We start from the raw sequence: 17,622 nt of genomic DNA on the forward strand, positions 1-17,622 counted from the left end.
ACAGCAATGTTAAGAGAAGCTTTATTCATCTTTTACCACTTAAAATGGGAGCTCTGTTTCCCCTGGGTAAGAGGATTACTTGATTTTTTTAGTAGTGTTGTTTTGGGTATTTTTTTATATGCTAATATATTTCCACCCCTTAGGCTAGGTCTACAATTGTTTCTGGATTAAAAGAATGAAATACTGCTATAGAGTGTATAAATCGAATCTAGTGAACATTACATTCAAATGTAGCATTATCAGAGTTTTCTTTCTTCTAAGGTATGAGCTGTCCAAGTTACAGACTTACAAAATATGTTCCAGCCATATTTCTACTGAAACTACTATGCACCTACATTCAGAATTAAATGCATCCCCTTTTAGTCTTTTTTGCTCTCTCTCTCCTGATAGGTAGCATCAGCCTTTGGACCCCTCTCAAGCCTGTACCTGCCAACCATCTATACAACAAACTCTTTTGCTCTGTCCCCATCAGCAAGCCAGCTTGACCCTGTGAGCCCTGCTGAAATTCCAAGTTCCTAACGCCACTTGCTTCCTAGCCTGCCCCTTTCTGCACTTATTCTCAAATGGCATTAAGGTTTTGGGCACAGGGTGTTTTCCAGCAACAATATCATGATTTTTTTTCTTCCTATCTTCTGGCCCTTCTATACCTACATGGTTTCACTGAGTGCCTATAAACAAGCACGGAGACTGCTCCGATGCACTGTAATTCCAGCATATCAGAGCAGACTCGATTAATCGAGTCTTTTAGAGCGTGGCAATCACCGTGCTCCAGCAGCCTCTCACGTCTCGTGTATCAACATCCCCATGCTTCAAAACGGCTCATTTGGCAAGCTTTAGATAAAGCGCCATTTTAAAGTGCAGGGACACTGTTACACAAGACACTCCAGATCCTTTAAGTAGAGCGGCACTTGGAACTGCTCTAGTTAAAGCGTCCGTTCCTGCACCCCCCCCCCCTTTCCCAGAGTATGTATATAAACACCCACTGTTTATAATCATAGACAAGAGCCAAATATTCTGCAGATCAATTTCTAGAAAAGCTTTGCTTCAGAAATAGGCTGCATGTTGTGGATAGCATTGGTGTGAACTACAAGGTCTGATATGAAAGGGAAAGGGCAGCTCACATGGCTCAGAATAGTTGTGGCCTGGTTCAAGGTAGACCCTGTATATCACTGTAGCCGTGCCCCTTGTAATCACAGAGTTCCTACATCAAAATGGGTGAAGGCTCTGTACACCCTCTATGCCAGTTCTCAATAAGTCAGCAGAGAGGAGAAACATTCAGGGTATACCAGGAAATTTGCCATTGTAATTCAAAGTCCAGAAACAGATAGACTAATACACTGTTAATGATTGCTCACGTTTAGTATATATTGTTATATGAATTGTTTCACTGCAGAAAATCTTTACTATCACCTTATGCTTGCTCCTTTGCCGCAGACGTGTTTGCCTTCATCAAACCTGCACAGAAAATCCATATTTTATAGTGCTATCAAAGCAAAGAATGTGGTTAGTACTGGACAAATATACGATAGTCCTTTATCTAAAAAAGATCTAAACTGTATAGTATTTTAGAGGATGGGATCACTCAGGAGTGAAGTAGAAATAGGAAAGTGAGGGTTGTGTTGGTATTTGATATCAAGTTTGTGGTAGGAATCATAAGTGACATGGGGAAAATAATAGGGAATGTTATAGGGCAAAAGTAAAACTGTAATATAGCAAATGGGAACAATATATCCGAAGTCCAAGTTTCAGAGATGAGTGAGTTAATAGGTTTTCTGAACTTTTTACCTCAAGACTTGCATCAAGACACTTAGTTCAACATCCTTTATATTATGGCTCAAAAATACTCACCTTTAAATGTAGTTTGTTTCACAAAAGCATGTCTTGTTTATTGAAGATGGAGAGAGTACAGTTAATTTTCCATGATCACTTTACTGACAAAAAAGAAAATTTTAAATTTGAACTAAATATTCATGCTAAAGTTTGAGCCTCCTTATTTTTCTTGAATATTGACCCTACTGGAAGAAAGTTGGAAAAAATATTTAAAGCATGAAGTCTCACACACTAGAATTCACATTTGCCAGTCTTAACAAATAGGTCAGTGTTAAGCATTATGCATTTTAAACATGAGAATTCTGCCTTCTAAATATAAATTTCTTAATTGAAAGGCATGGACAAAAGATAAGGATACACAGAAAGATATAAACTGACTTTACCTCCTGATTAAGTGAGAATCGATTGTTTTTTTCTAGCTCTGAGGAAGCGATATCTCGTTGCCAGGAAATGGTTCATAAGTTGCAAAGCATTCTGGATTCCGAAAGAGAAAAGTCTGGTTGTGTCAGTGAACAAAGGCTACGACTACAGCAAGAAAATGAACAGTTGCGAAAAGAAATAGAGGACTTGAAGAAATTTGCCGTGGAGGCACAAAAAAAGGCTAAATTCAAGGTACTATAAAAAAGTAATAATGGATGGACCTGAATTTTTAATTGCCTCACTCTGAGAATGGAATTCATGAACCCAAATCAGATGTTTGAGATCTCTATACAACAGAGGTGCTCAAGCTTTGGCCTGTGGGCCAAACGTGGTCTGTGGAACTCTGGAATCGGGCCTACAGGGCTCCCCACAGGTTGGGAAATTTGGTGGCAGGGAAGTAGTCGCAGTACTGCCACCCTTTCTCACTGCCAAAATCCCAAACCCCATGGGGCAGGGCAGAGCTGGGCCACAACCCTCCCCCAGCACAGCCAGGTCAGAGCCAGGTTATGCCCTCTTACCTCTGTGTGGCCAGGCTGGGTCCAAGCTGTACCCCCTTCTCCCTACAGGGCTTGGCCACACTCCCTTCTCACTCCCCCCTGCAGGACCAAGCCATATCCCCTTCTCTCTACCTGGCCAGGTTGGATTGGAGCCAGGTCACCGCCTCTCCCCCTTGCGGGCCCAGGTTGGGGCTGGCCCAAGCCCCCTTCCACTGTTCAGCAACCCATCACCATCCCCATCCCATGCCCCCCCCCCCGGCTGGGCAGCCCCTGCCCCCTCCCTCACCATGGGGGGGGGGCGTTGTTCTGCCGCCCCTACGCCCCTTCTTTTCCCCTCCCCTTCCACCACACAGACTCACCAGCTGGAGGCAACTGTATTGGAATCAGATCAGTATCGCCAATATGCCTCCTTAAATATTGGGTATTGGTATCGGCCCCCAAAATCTCTATCAGTGCACCCCTAGATGTAAGCCTTTCCCCAAGAGTCTTACATTTTAATGGTACTTCCACATGGCAACCCAAAAACAGATCTGTCCAAGCTAGCTATCTCAGGTACTAATAAGAACATAGCTTCTAGCAGCACAGGGTTCAATATAGGCTGCAAAATCTGCCCACCATCCTGTGTAGATACTTAGGCTGGCCCAAGCTGACCTCTATGCTGTTATGTTACTGATACCTGAACTAGGTAGTTTAAAGCTAACTTGGCTATATCTATTTCAACTACAGTCGTACCTTTAAATTGTAGGGGAGAAAAAAGAAAATTACTTGTAGAACATAACTAAATAAAGACAGAGTAACAGCTCCATTATCCTTTATCTTTAAGTCTACTACATGTTTGAATTGGTTTTAGGCAAATATTTCTATTTGAGAGAATAAGCAGAAATTGGACACATTGATTTTGGATTATGTGAACATATTCTAGATAAGCACAATGGAACATGAGCATTTAGTGAAAGAGCACGGATTTGAGGCCCAACTGAAAGAGCTAGAAGATGCTAACCAAAATTCCACTGGTGAACTGAGACGTCTTTTGGTAGCTCAGCAAAAAGCAACAAACCGGTGGAAGGAAGAAACAAAGAAGCTGACAGAAACAACAGAGACCAGGATCAGTAACCTGAAGTAAGTTCAATCTTGTTAGTGTTTTTCTTTAATTAGTTGCACTCTTCAGTTTTGGTCATCATTATGAAATTGTACATGCTGTGGAAATAAATGATGGTGAGCAAAACAGTCCAGTCCAGAGAAAATGTTGCATTTTCTGCAGACAAAAGATGCTGCAAAAGCAACATTTGGAAACTTCTTGCTCAGTTGCTGCACTGTTCCAAATTTAGAAAGGCAAATATAGAAATTAGAGCTTTCTACCTCAGCTAAGGTACTATACTATTGTGTACGTTTGACATTTTATTACAGAGAATAGCTGTTACATTTTTTTTCTTTCCAAGTAAACTGTCACGTTTTAGGAAACTTGAGCTCTGGTTTATGAAAATGTCTATACAGTAGAACCCAGTTTCTACTCGGGGCTAAATTCCTAACCAACTAGCTAAGACAAGAGTTTGCAAACTAACAGGGAATGCCTTTGTACCACACGAAAGACCTGCACAGAACAGATGAGCAGTATCTCCCTAATTAAGCAAACTGCTGTGAATTAAGCAAGTTATAAACCACTTGGATATGAAAAATCCAGGTTCCACTATATTTGACACTTCTTGAAGTTACCCTCCTTAAATTCTGTTGCAGATTGTCACTGAATTTCAAGAAAGCTCTGAAAAGCATTGCCTGTTGGAGGCCACATGAGTATTGTCTTCTGATACCAGGTGTTCAAACATGAGGTTATAAAAGCATCTTTTGAATCCATTCAGTTCAGTTTCTGTCTTTTCTGGATAGATATAATTTGTGAAGGACCTTATGCTGTAGGCAAGAGCAATTTTAGGCAAGATTTTATACAGCTCTTCCATCATACTTATTGTTAAACAAAAACATGTCTATCGGACTCATATGGCAATCAGAAAGTTAATTCTGACAGATACTTTTGAAGGCTTATCTTACAGCTCATCTTAGTACTTCCACTGTTAGCGATAGTAAAACTGCTGACTATTCCCTGTTAGTTCCAATGCTGCTATTAATGGGATTTGGCAAGTAGACCTATTTGCCCAATGAGTTGCCTGTGTTATCTGCAGGTAGGTACAAAGAAGCAGCGACTCTCTTAATTTCTAAATATCTATCCCAGCAGCAAAGTTAATTGCTATATTTTTTCTCCTTTTTTTGTCTACGTGAAAATATTAACAACTGGATTTATCAGTTCAACAAACAGATGTATTACGTATTCTGCATTTATCTAGGCTTTATTCTTTAACTCATGGTGTTGTCCCCCCAACCTCTCAAGAGCATTTTACATGTTCCTAAGATTTAAAAAATACAGAAAACAAGAGGAGAAAGTCTGAATGGCACCTTTTTACTTTATGTGTGTTACTGATTACAGTCCATTCTCTAAGCAGTTACAGAAGGATGTATACTGGGCTATGTTTTCATTGTGGATAAGATGTGTTCAGTTTTCACATTAGGAAAATGGGTAGGGTACACAAAACAGAGGAAGTTAAAATTCCTTTAAATAGCTTGTTTCACTAAATGCAGGATATATTCAAATGTTCATAATTATATGCAGTAATGTATTTCTTCCTTAGGAAGATAGTTATGAAATTATAATGCTGTATTTACTTGCTTACTAACATGCACCTTTTCCTCTAAAATTAAAGGGTTTGTCTTAAGTGACAAAAGCTGATTTTTATTCACTGGAATGGGGAGGAATAGAAGCAAGCAGATGCTGTGCTCCTTGCCTCTGGCCCCAGCAACCATACAGGGTGGAGTCCTATGTTAACCCTCTCACAGCTGTTGCTTTTGGCTGAGCATTGTAGCTTCTGCTTCAGCAGCTGAGTGGCTGCATACAGATGTAGTATTTTGATGAAGCTTGTGGTGTGGAAACAACCCTTCATAATTTACAGGAATTTATATGAAGAGCTAGTTACAGTAAAGAAGTAACAGTCCTGCTACTGTCCCTAAAAGGGTTGGGGGCCTAGCCTTGTTGCTGCCCTGCCATGCCAGGAAGTTCCTCCTACCTCACTCAGACTTTCCAGAGTGTCACTCTGAGTATCTCCAGAGTGACACTCAGTGTTTCCCAGAGGACTTACTCTATCATACAGTCAGTTATAACTTTGGAAAAAACCCTTTTTCTATGTTATGCTCCCAGAAACAAGATAATGTGTTTTATTTTGGGGCATGTCTTATGGAAGAAAATGCTGTGTAAAGCGTAGACAAAAATTTGTGTTTCCGGTATTGTGAAACTTCAGTTTTCCTTTAACAGGGTGTTAAAGGGAAACATTAAAATGTGAAATTTACAAGTTTTTCACTTTGGAATAACCATTAAATTTGTCACTTTTGAGGCTATTTCTATTGTACAGGAACCAAGTTAACGTCTTCTCACTATTTAGCATGAGATTTTGTAAATTGGTGATTGGGAGTAGAGGAAGCATTTATGACTGGCCAATGAGTAGTGAAAGGGTGTACACTGAGGGAGGATCAGCATATGTAATGGATTTCAAAGGAAAAAGAGCAGAAGGAAGGCGGCCAAATACCATAGCTTGAAGAGACAATGGAAAGGGAATTTTGGGAAGTAGTAAGAAAGAAACGAAAGTTAGAACAAGATTTGTATCTGCGGCTGTCCATAAGAAAGGAGAAAGAAATAGGCTGAGAGGATGAAGCAAGACCTACTAATATGTATGTAATTATTGGTTTTTGTTGTATTTAAGGGTATGTCTGTTTAAAGTTAAAGTTTCTTGATAATATCAACATTATAATAGCTTTAGATAACAAACAGTGATTAGAAAGTTTTAGAAAGCCATATGATTTCTTCAGTTGACGGGGAGTTTTGGGGTGGCTATAGCCCAGCCCGTAGCCACCCCTCCCAGTGCTGCTGCTGCCACCCACCCTGCCCCCTCCTGCTCCAAGCCCAGCCCCGCACTGGGAAGAAGCCAGCACATCCCCTGGCCTTGTGCCCACAGCAGGCAGCCCACCCTGTCCCCGCACACAAATCCAGGGGGGCACATGCACCCTAGGGATGTGTTCAGTAGCAGAGAGCTAGCCCCCTCCCTGCGCCCCCTGGACGAGCCGTCTGCAGGTCCGTCCCGCTCCCAGGGTTGCATTCACCACCCTGGCTTGACAGCACCTGTCCCTCCCCTACTCTCCCTCACCATGGGGGCCTTGATCTGCCCCACCAAACCCTGTCCCTCCTCCTTCCCTCCCCCCCCCTGCAGACTTACCAGCTGGACTCTGCTCACCAAGCTGCCAGACTGCTTTCCAGGCTGCGTGCATACTGCAGCTGCATGCCTGCATGCAGCATTTATCAGTGACATTATTGGCCAAAAAAATGTCCTGTTATTGGTGCCGATCCAACATGCGACTGATATATCAATGCACGTCTAGTTTTAGAAGTTTAAAAAAGCTGCTTATGCAACAGCTTTACTAAAAACCATTCAAGATGGGTTTAACCTGCCATGGTTTGGGGATAGAATGCTGTTTCAAATCATTTTATTCTGATTTTACTTTTCATGGGGTAACCATTATATACTTTTCTTAACCTGCCTGTGCTTCATTTTGGAAAGTTTTCCAGATTTTCTTACACAAAGTGTCTTTATGAAAAGAAACTAAATTCATAACTCACAGCTCTTGTATGAGCTACGCATCTTGTTTTTCAAGCATTTATTAATTAACAGATTAGTATAGCTTTGACTAAATGTAATTAGTCAACTCTTGCAGCTGCTTTTTTATCATCTTATGTCACTGTTTGACTACAGAAGAACAATGGATGTAGTGTTTCAAAGCAAAGTAAGGTTACACAATTAAATCTGGGCTATATCCTGTCTTACAAAAAACAAAGAAATGCTGAAACTTTTTCACAGCTCAACATACGGAGTCATAACTAATGTTGGAGATGATCAAACAAAATTTTCAGTTTACAGGAAAAAAAACAGCATTCCAAGGGGCATGTCTACACATGTGCTTTACTGCGCAATAGACTAATTTACTGCAAAGTAAAGCATCACCATCTAAACATGCATGGAAATTGGGCCAGTGTAGACTAATTTAGTGTAGACAGCACTGTCAGATACAGGTACTATTAATTGCACATGTAGGCACACCCAGGGAAAGTGAAATGACCAGTGAAAACAAACACTTTGGACATCTATACACATGCTTCGGGGGGGAGGGAGGTGCTTTAATTAGAGCGGCTCTGATACTCACTCTAATTAAAGCACCCACAGTGTCATGTTTATTCAGCATCCCACACTTCAAAACGTCAGCAGAGGTGCTTGAACTAAAACTCATTGGACAAGCTTTAGTTCAAGTGCCCCCACCGCCATTTTGAAGCACGGGGACTCTGAATGGACATGACATGGAGGCTGCTAGGGTGCATTAATTAACATGCTTAGGTAGATTTGATTATCACATGTCGAAGTAGATGTCCAACACATGTATAGGTGCCCTTTCTCTCTCAAAGCTATTATGAGCAGGACTAGAACATTAAAACATTTCCATAATGGATCAGAAGCTTCGATTGAAATCAAATTGCTGATGGAAATAAACTGAAAAAAACATAACAAACAGTTTTTTCTTTGAACCTACATGAAAAATGAATAGCCTATTTTGAAAATGTCCTATTTATGTGTCAGGACTGTCCATATAGTAGTGCCTGGGAATATCCTGCAAAGATTTGACATCCTATTTACTGGTGTAATAGCTATTTCATCAGACAGGACTGCCTTGATGAGCAGAAGAGGAAAAACTCAGTTCTTTCCATATTAAAAGCTGTAAATCTACACACACTCCATGTGGAAAGCCTATATCATTTTGGCAGATGTTCTGTATTAATTCTATACCAAACAATTTCACCTTTTGGAGATGATTTCATAGTTTATGTTTATCATTCTTTCTCTGATCACATATTCTATGAAATATGTGGAAGGAATTATTTTAGATATGATCTGAAAACAGTAACAATAGAAACTGATCAGAGTAATTTGCTAAAACAAGTTTGCCTTTTAAACTGACATAAGGAACTTTGTTATTACATCTATATTCTTAGTGATTGGTTCTCTGATATCTTGAAAAGTGCCATTACAATATTGGTAATTAAATATCATCTACAATGTTAAATAGAAAGCCAACTTAAATACTTTACATGTTTTGCACTACCCTACAAAGGTATGGAGTACAGAATGTGATTGATGCACAAATTAGCCATGGTGTTTATGAAAGAGAATTTCTGCAAAATAAAGTCTTTGCTGTATTATAAACTAACAGGTTTCATATGTTGATTTTGAAATATTAGTGTAGTTATTTTAAGTGCGGCTATCTTCTAGACATTCAAAACACCTCTTGTCAAGAACCAAGAAATATTGCAGGTTATTCATCCAAAAGTAAAATAATTTTGAGACAAACACCTCAATGGTTTTGTAACAAAAATCAGCAAAAACCTTAAGTAGAATAGTGGCAGAACTCCAATGTGGTAAAACACATTTTAAAACTGATCACCAGTTGGAAAGTGGGCTTGGACTGAGCTGATATAATAGTCTTTCAGTATATTATGGTCTGACTGCTTATGGTACAAAATTAAGTAAGGGTTATGCAACTACAAGGAAAACCTAGCTTTCTTGAACATATATTAACCACCTTTACAGTAGCAGGATGTTGGTCATCGTGGTCCCTGCTGCTTTACCTGTGGAAGGTTAGGATGTTATGTCTTGTGTTGTGTCAGGGTTGACTGTGTAGTTTTGCTAAGAGGTTAGACAGTGGATTTGTATAGGATGGTTTGAATAGGAATAATCCTGCCTCAGGCAAGGGGTTGAACTATAGGACCTGCGGGGGTCCCTTCCATCCCTACTTGTCTACGATTCTATATTTTAGAACTTGTTTAATAGGCCTGTGCGAAGCAGCAAGTATTTGCTTTGGATTCAGCCGATTTGTAGGGACAGGGGTGTGAGGGGGGCAGATCGATGTCCCCACAGCGAAAGAGGGATTGGGGCTGGGGCTGGGACAAGCTGCCCAGCCAAGACCCGGGGGGTGCGGGACTTGGGGAGTGGGGCTTCCACCACCACGTGCCACCAGTCCAGGAGCCACGCTTCTGGTGGCTCCTCCAATGGCTCTCGCCACTGGTCTTGGAGGGCACGAGAGCAGGCATGTGCCCCCAGATCTGCACGGGGCAGGCCGGACTGCACTCTGGAAGGGCAGTGGAAAGCGCTGGGAGCAGGGGCTATGTCTTCTTGCCACTTGCCCAGCTGAGACTAGGAGGTCTGGGATGGTGCTGCTGCACTACCTTGGACCAGTGGTACACAGCTTTGTAAGCTGTTTCAGCCTCCCCGTACCTTGTGGACAAGCTGCGGCTTCACCCTGCCCCAACAGGGCACAGCGGCAGGGCATGGGGGCAGGCATCTGCACCCAGGTTGGGGTGGGGCCAGCAGCAGGGGTTGTGGGGAATTTTAGGTCGGCTGCAACCACCCACCCACCCCCCCCCATAGCCCCTGCTCCACTGCACTCTGCGGGGCGGGTGGAGCCAGGGCTGTGCTCCAGGCAGCAAGCCCCCACTGCTGGGCTGCGTTCTGCAGGGTGGGCGGAGCTATGGCTGTGCTCCAGGCTGTGGCTGGGGCTAGCCTCCCAGAGCACAGCCCTGGCTCTGCCTGCCCTGCAGAACACAGCCCGACAGTGGGGGCTTGCTGCCCAGAGCACAGCAGTGGCTCCACCCGCCCTGTGGAGCACTGCCCACTGGTGGGCAGCTGGGGCTAGCCTCCCAGAGCGCAGCCCGGCCCAGCCCGCCCTGCACATATCTGGGGGCACACGCCTGCTCCCATGCCCTCCCAGACCAGCAGTGAGAGCTGCCAGAGGAGCCACCAGAAGAGCAGCTCCTGGACCAGCATCACACGGTGGCGCACAGCGGTAGAAGCCCCCCTCCCCGAGTCCCGCCCCAGCTGGGCAACTTGGCTCAGCCCCAGCCCCAATCCCTCCCTCACTGTGGAGGCATTGATCTGCACCCCGCCATGTCCCTTCCCTCCCCCCTCCATCCACCAAAACAGACTTACACCTGGAAGCAGCTGTGTCCCACATCAAAATTAGAACCTGGAAATGGGGTCGCAGTTTACAAATGTTGTTAGCACCGTTTGTCGTAACTCAAACCGACATAAGTCAAAGACTTCCTGTATGGAAGATCACCCCATCCTTCTCCCTCTTCTCAGTTTCTGTTTGCTGCAAGCCTTATGAATCTCGGAAGGCTTCCGATTCAATTCAGACCTTTTAATGGGTCTCCCGATTCGATTCAGATTTGAAGATTCGGCCACCAACTCAGACCAAATCTCCTCCAAATTGAATCAGCTACTGAAGCTTCGTACAACCCTAATGTTTAAACTTAATCTCATCTTCCTCGCACACACCACACACAAACATCTATAAGCATGTATATGCGTGTGGATGTTTTGGTGGTTATAAATTGTAACTTGAAGATGAAGTTACTTTACTTTAGAATGCAAGAAATACTAGGTTCAAAGCCAGAAATGTAGATTGACATTGTGTCTTGTCGAAGTTCCCCTGCAAGTTCCAGTTATAAAAGAGGTAGTAGTGTCATAACATGTACAAATCAGATCCAGATGAAGACCACCAATTTACTTGTGACTTGAGAGCATAAACCACATTTATCCAAAGTCTCCAGAGATGATGGATATATTATATCCATCCATATATGCTGCTTTTTTTTTCCTTTCCAATCCTTGAAATATCAATTTAAGTAAAAAATGACATGTAGTCATTTTGATTATTCCTTTTGATAGGCAAAGAATTAACACTTTCACAAAGGAAATGAAAAAAGTAGAAAGGGGCTAAGGTGATAGAAGTTTTCCTTAATTTTAGTACATAGTAATAATAATTTAGGATTGCAGTCAGCAAAAAGCTGCTCTATTTTAATGTCTAGAACCAGCATTAGAACAGTGATTCAGTGCACCATAGGCATAAATTCATTTATCTTTTTTAAAAATATGCATTTGAAATCCATTCAGTACTTGTAGACAGTGAATCAATGTGTGATAGATTGTGTTGCAATTAGTCAAATTCACGGGAAGTTTAAATACCCAGTGTCATTTCACAGTATCATTATCTTTTAAAGGCAGGTGTACTTTCAATAATTCCCTTTTCTTTTATGTTGTTACTTGGGACAGCTGCATAAAACAGGCAATTTGTTCGTAGTCAGTCATCTGATCTTGCTTCTTGTGTCCTACTTTTAAATCCTGACCTGCTGCTTGTGACATGTCACAAAATCAGTTTCTACCATTATGATCACAGTGTTAAAAAAAATGTCATGAATTCACATGAAGAATAAGCAAGAGAAGCACATTATCTAATGAACAAAGATTCTATTCTGAGAACGGGAGAACAGAAAATAAGGATGCCGTATAAAATTGCTTCTAACTATAATCTTTTGTTTTCCATAACCCATCAGCTAGTACTAAAGGATAAATTACCCAAGATTCGTTAAAAAGGGTTTAAAAGAAACAAAATGTCAGTGGTGTCACAATAACGAGGTAAACATTGTTTTTAACAAAATCACACAGTAGCATTTGTGACTTCTTCTGTAGAAACATATTCAATCTAATCACTATAAACTGTGTTTAAATCAATTTGCATCATTACAGAAATTTAGGACCAAATCCTTGTAACACAAGGATGTGCAATTTTACTCATCAGATTAGTCTTACAAAGACAGTGTTGTCAGTATGCCTAAAATTAAATATGTATGTGTATTTGTATTCCTGGGGGATGGGAAAACAAAAGGCTGTTAAGTAGTTAGTCCCCCTCCTTTTTAATGGAAAATTATCCTTTCTGTACATTTATTAATGCATCATCTAGTCCAGCGGTTCTCATTTTATAAAAAAATCAAGGCACCCTTGTTAGTCTCCCCCTGGCTGCCTGTCATGCAGCCCTCAATGGCTTGCCAAAACTCAGTAAGTGGCCCTCCCCCTGAAATAATTGCCTGCCCCTGCAGTCTAACCTCAGTTCCTGCTACTTTTTCTATAAAATTCCAATTATCATGGCAACCTTACATCAGGTACAAAGTGCTTCAAATAAAACTGGCTTTGTCATTTTCTTCAATCCTGCTACTATCCTTTAAATATTTGTGCCAGATTGCAGTCTTCTTCCTCCTTGTCTTCAAATTTCCGACAGCTCTGTTTCCATCTAAGTAGTCTCCCATCTCCCCATCCCTTACCTACATAAAATAAGGCCATACTGATTTGTGATTAGGAAGATTGAAGCGGTAGCCCTTTAAGAATGACATAAAATAATTAATGAATAATGAAAAGCTAATATTGCTTTTGTATACACTCGATTCAGGTTTACTTCCAGTGTGATAAATCTTGTAAATTAATGACGCATTTGCTAAAGAAAATAATGATTGTTCCTCTTTTTACTGTTTGCTGTTGAAACAGGGCTTTTTTTCTTAACATCAAAGAAATGTTTTACAGTCTTTGATATGGTTCACAAGAAAAGACACTATAATTATGCATTACTGTATGCTCCAGTGCAATACCATCTCTTGTACTACAATGCAGATTTTCTCCTAAAGTGCTCACATTCTGGATTATCCAGATTCAATATAGTTTTAGTGTTTGGTAAATGGAGGGTCTTTTTTGTAATTTGTTTTGTATAAAGCTCTATTAGCACCTTACACACATTGGAAACATTCCATTAAGAGACTTTTATATTACAGTTTGCATTATATTTTTGTATCCTTTCTAAGGACATTTGCATGAAAAGATATTTAAGAGTTGTTCTGCTCTTGTTCATACAGTTCCTAAAGTTCTGTTTATTTTATAATCTCCGCAGCACTGAGTTGTGATCTCACAAACAGAGTTAGGATTTTAGAAATGAGTGGCAGATTCAGTAAACTTATATAAACGGTCTTATTTTTGTGCCCCTTTTATAATTAAAAAAATAAATCTTTTATCATTTAAAAACTTCTTTTAAAAAGCACTGTTTATTTCAAAGGCAGTGTTTTCAATTAGACATTCAGTAGCTATTTAAGATTTAGTGAATATTTAGTTGATATTCATTAATTTAGTACTGAATGTAATATCTTATATATTTTTAGCTTCTAGTTGATAGGATCTTTCTATATTTAGAATATAGATTTAAAGTATTATTTAAGATGTTTAGATATCTAAATTGTAGGATCACTTTTAGCCTCAGAAAAATGCCAAATACTTATATTTTTAATATTGATGTCTCTCCAGGATTGGGATAAAATTTTCACAGGAAATACAGAAAATCCATGTTTACATTCCTATGAGGATACATCTGCTGTCACAAACAGAGAAAACAAAGTGTTGTCAGTTTCCAAATAATGCTCACTCAAAGAAGTATCTTTTTAAGTAAAAAATAGAGAAAGAAGTCTTCACTGTTATTGTTATCCATCCTAGTTCAATCATAGTTGGAATTAGCATTTCTACAACCACACTTTGACTTAGCTGTAAATATATAATATAAATGGTATCACATAAATCAAGGGTTGGCAACATACAAACCAAGAGCTGGATCCAGCCCACAGAGATTCTTTCTGACTTACTGTGTTAGCAGGGAGTCACCGAGCAGGTGGCCCCAGGGCAGTGAGACCCCAAGAAACACCTCCACTGGGTCCCCAGGATGGGGTTGGAATGCCTGTAAATCCACCAGGCCCTGGGACTCACCTGCAGGGTCAGAGGCGGTGTGGACAAGAGACCCTCAGGCGCCGCCACTGCCCTACTTCATCAGCTCATGCCAGATGCAAATAGGCCAGTGTGCAGGGGCTGATGTCACAAAGGTGTGCCCCATGCCAGCAGAAGGAAAAAAAAGAGTCCTGGGACCGTGACAGCAGGAACATGGAGCCTGAGCAGAGCACGCCCCGGCAGGTACGAAGTGAGCAGGGTTGAGTCTGCTCACCCGAGTAGAGGCTCGGAGGACCTAAACCCTGACAAAGAAGAGGGAGCAACACACTGTGCAGGACCCAGAGGAACATTATATGCCTAGGGGAACAATGCAAGCTCTAATTGTGAGTTTGTTCTGGGAAGCCAGGACTTCATATTGACTGTAAAATTAATATGTTTAGGCATATTAAAAGAATTATAAACCTTCTAGGTTAGCCCTGCCGGACATTGTAATAAAAACCCCATGGACTGTGATTAAAGGGGTAGAAATCCTAACCACCAGGGCTGTAAAGACGCAGGACTGATGATAGCTTGATGCTGGGGCCGGAGAAAGGGGACTGATACCCTCTGGCAGTGTGAGAGTGAAAAAAGGACCTGAATGCTTGGTTCAGAACCCAGGCATGGACAGCTTGTTTGCCCAGACATAGCAACAGACAGGACAGGCTCAAGTCTGTCCTGTTGAGTGGCTAGCTGATTGATTATACCATGTTTCCACTAGATGGCTTGCAGCCTGGCAAGGGTGTAAGATCTGGTTAGCGTAAAGATAGGGCGTAAGGGGAGGCAGAACCCCAAGGATCAACAACCCAGGGTGCTCAAGTGGGCAAACACTATCAAGGATTCTCCCCTCTTGTGAATAAGATCAAGGCATGGTGGACAAGACAGAGGGTGTGTCTTGTTAACACAAGCAAACATAAGCCAAGCTGTCCAGCCCTAAGAACTAGCGTTCAATGGACAAAAGTGCCAGATCTCAGCAGCAGAGTCGGGTTGGACACAACCGTCCACACCCACCAAGCACAAGATTGTGAGTGAGAAAGCTGTGATAAGCACAGGACTGCAACCTAGGAGAAGACAGACTTGGCAGAAGAACTGGGGGTAGAACAGCATCTCCTGCCATGAAGCAAACACTCCAATGGCTGGCAAATGGGTTCTGACTTTGAGCAACCCTTTATAGACAACCGTACTGCCTCAGACAAGAAATTGACCCCACTGATTTTAATAGGGGGTTGACCTAGTGTCTGACCAGATTCAGGCCTCATGTTAACACATTTGTTCCAATGGGTCTTGACCTGGTATCCAAGAAATGTTTTCTAAGTCTGAGCCCAGCCTGTATTCAGACCAAACTGTGCCAGTCCAACCCACTGTTAGTGTAAGGTTGCCAACCCCTCACATGTACCACCAAAGGCTTAGTTAGACAGCCAAAAGGCACTAAAAAGGAAAAAACATATATGAAGTCCTTTAATAAAAGCAGAAATTAAAGGAATCTGACCAAGCTGTAAGTAAATTTGTAGCTCTCACTGACAAGTTAGCATATATAGGCCATATTGTTAATGTGATTTTACTAAGTCTACAAAAGACACAGAACTTGCTGGCTTAAAACTTTTTCAAATTACTTTTGCCAGAAATGTTGGCCTGCACTATGCAGAAGGTCAGGCTAAATTAACATAATTGTCCCTGCTGGACTTCAAATCTATGAAAAATTTATAGCAGGATATGTCCTGAATTTGGGGACAAGGGAAGGAATTAAAGTAAATTGAAAAATGACTTGGCAGATAACTAGTGACCATGCATAATATTTTAGAAAAGCCCAATGAAGTTCTTTTTGCTATGTGACATCACCAGAGAGCTGGGAAAATAGCACTTCCCTCCTAAACATGGTTCTAGCAGGACTAGGGCTAGAGCAATAATGACAAGAAAGACTGTAAATGTCATTTGAAACATGTAATAAATTGTCCAGTAAGTGGCCTTTAGCAGAGGAAAAGAAGACTGGAGACATACACATGTAGACAAAATAATTTGTCCAGGAAAATCCTAATTCTGAAAAATTTGATCACATTTGTATTGAGCAACATCCGATTCTGCCAGTAATCACACTTAAATCAATGGATGATTGCATAGTAAAAATACTACACCATTCAAATAAAGGCAGCAGCAGCTGATTAAACTCCTTCCTTTGAAACTAAATTTCTACATAAGTTTACAAAGAACCATATAACTACCAATATGGCTAAGTACAGGGTTTCCCCCAAACACAAGTAAATTAAAAATGTTTTAACATTACTCTCAAAATTGCATTTGGAAATTAGGAATTTAATAAATGGAAAAATATTAGTTATACATTTAGCAGTCTACTAAATAGAGTATGGGAAAGTTGTTTTCACTTTCTTAATAGAAGACTGAATTTGTGCCTCAACATTACATTAAAGTCATCTTGTCTTCAAGAGTCAACCTATGACGTGTTCCAGCAAATAAGCTGAGGAGTGGCATACATTTTAAAAACTTTCTTCAGTTATTAACAATCATCCAAGAGGATGACATAGCTTATGTTTGTTGAAATACACTTCTTTTTATTCTTAACATTATCCTAACCTGCACATAACTTCCTCAGGTATCTTTATTTCTGTTTCTGCCACTGAAACATTCACTTTTTCATGGTAATGGTGTCCATCTCATGTTTAATCATGCACATTTCTCCATAGCCTCAGGCTGTCCACTTATAACTATCTTCCTTGTGAAAGTTGGCCATTTTGAGTTTTATTTAGCAGTTGGCCATATTTGTGTACTTGGACATACTGTACAGTGTGTTAAATGAGTGTTTCAGAGCGTTTGAGCTGAAGGAGACTTCCCCTGTTTCTAAAACATTATTATTGGCTGTGCTTCTGTAATGTTTGGCATTGATAGCTGCTTTTTTTAAGACATTCCTTAAAAAAAATTAACAGGATGAGAGACAGCTGCAGGTACTGGCAGTCTGCAAAATGCATAATTACTAAGAGTAACTGAAGCATATTATAGTATAATTCAACTGAAAAAACATCTGTCACATGCTATATTTGTCATACGAGAGTTTTGTAGAAAGTACTTACTACAGCTGGCAGATTTATCACCCATCT

The 17,622-nt window shown here is 40.9% G+C and overlaps 1 protein-coding gene across 1 annotated transcript in view; it reads left to right on the forward strand.

Moving 5' to 3' along the window:
* SCLT1 (sodium channel and clathrin linker 1) overlaps positions 1-17,622 on the forward strand; it is an 84,381-nt gene that overhangs the window by 54,433 nt on the left and 12,326 nt on the right. The window contains exons 16-17 of the mRNA XM_006258436.4: positions 2,250-2,442; positions 3,670-3,866. Coding sequence (XP_006258498.1) covers positions 2,250-2,442; positions 3,670-3,866 — 390 coding nt within the window. The remainder of the gene's footprint in view (positions 1-2,249; positions 2,443-3,669; positions 3,867-17,622) is intronic.

Source organism: Alligator mississippiensis, chromosome 2 (genome assembly GCF_030867095.1).
Source record: "Alligator mississippiensis isolate rAllMis1 chromosome 2, rAllMis1, whole genome shotgun sequence".
In the NCBI taxonomy this organism is placed as follows: domain Eukaryota; kingdom Metazoa; phylum Chordata; order Crocodylia; family Alligatoridae; genus Alligator; species Alligator mississippiensis.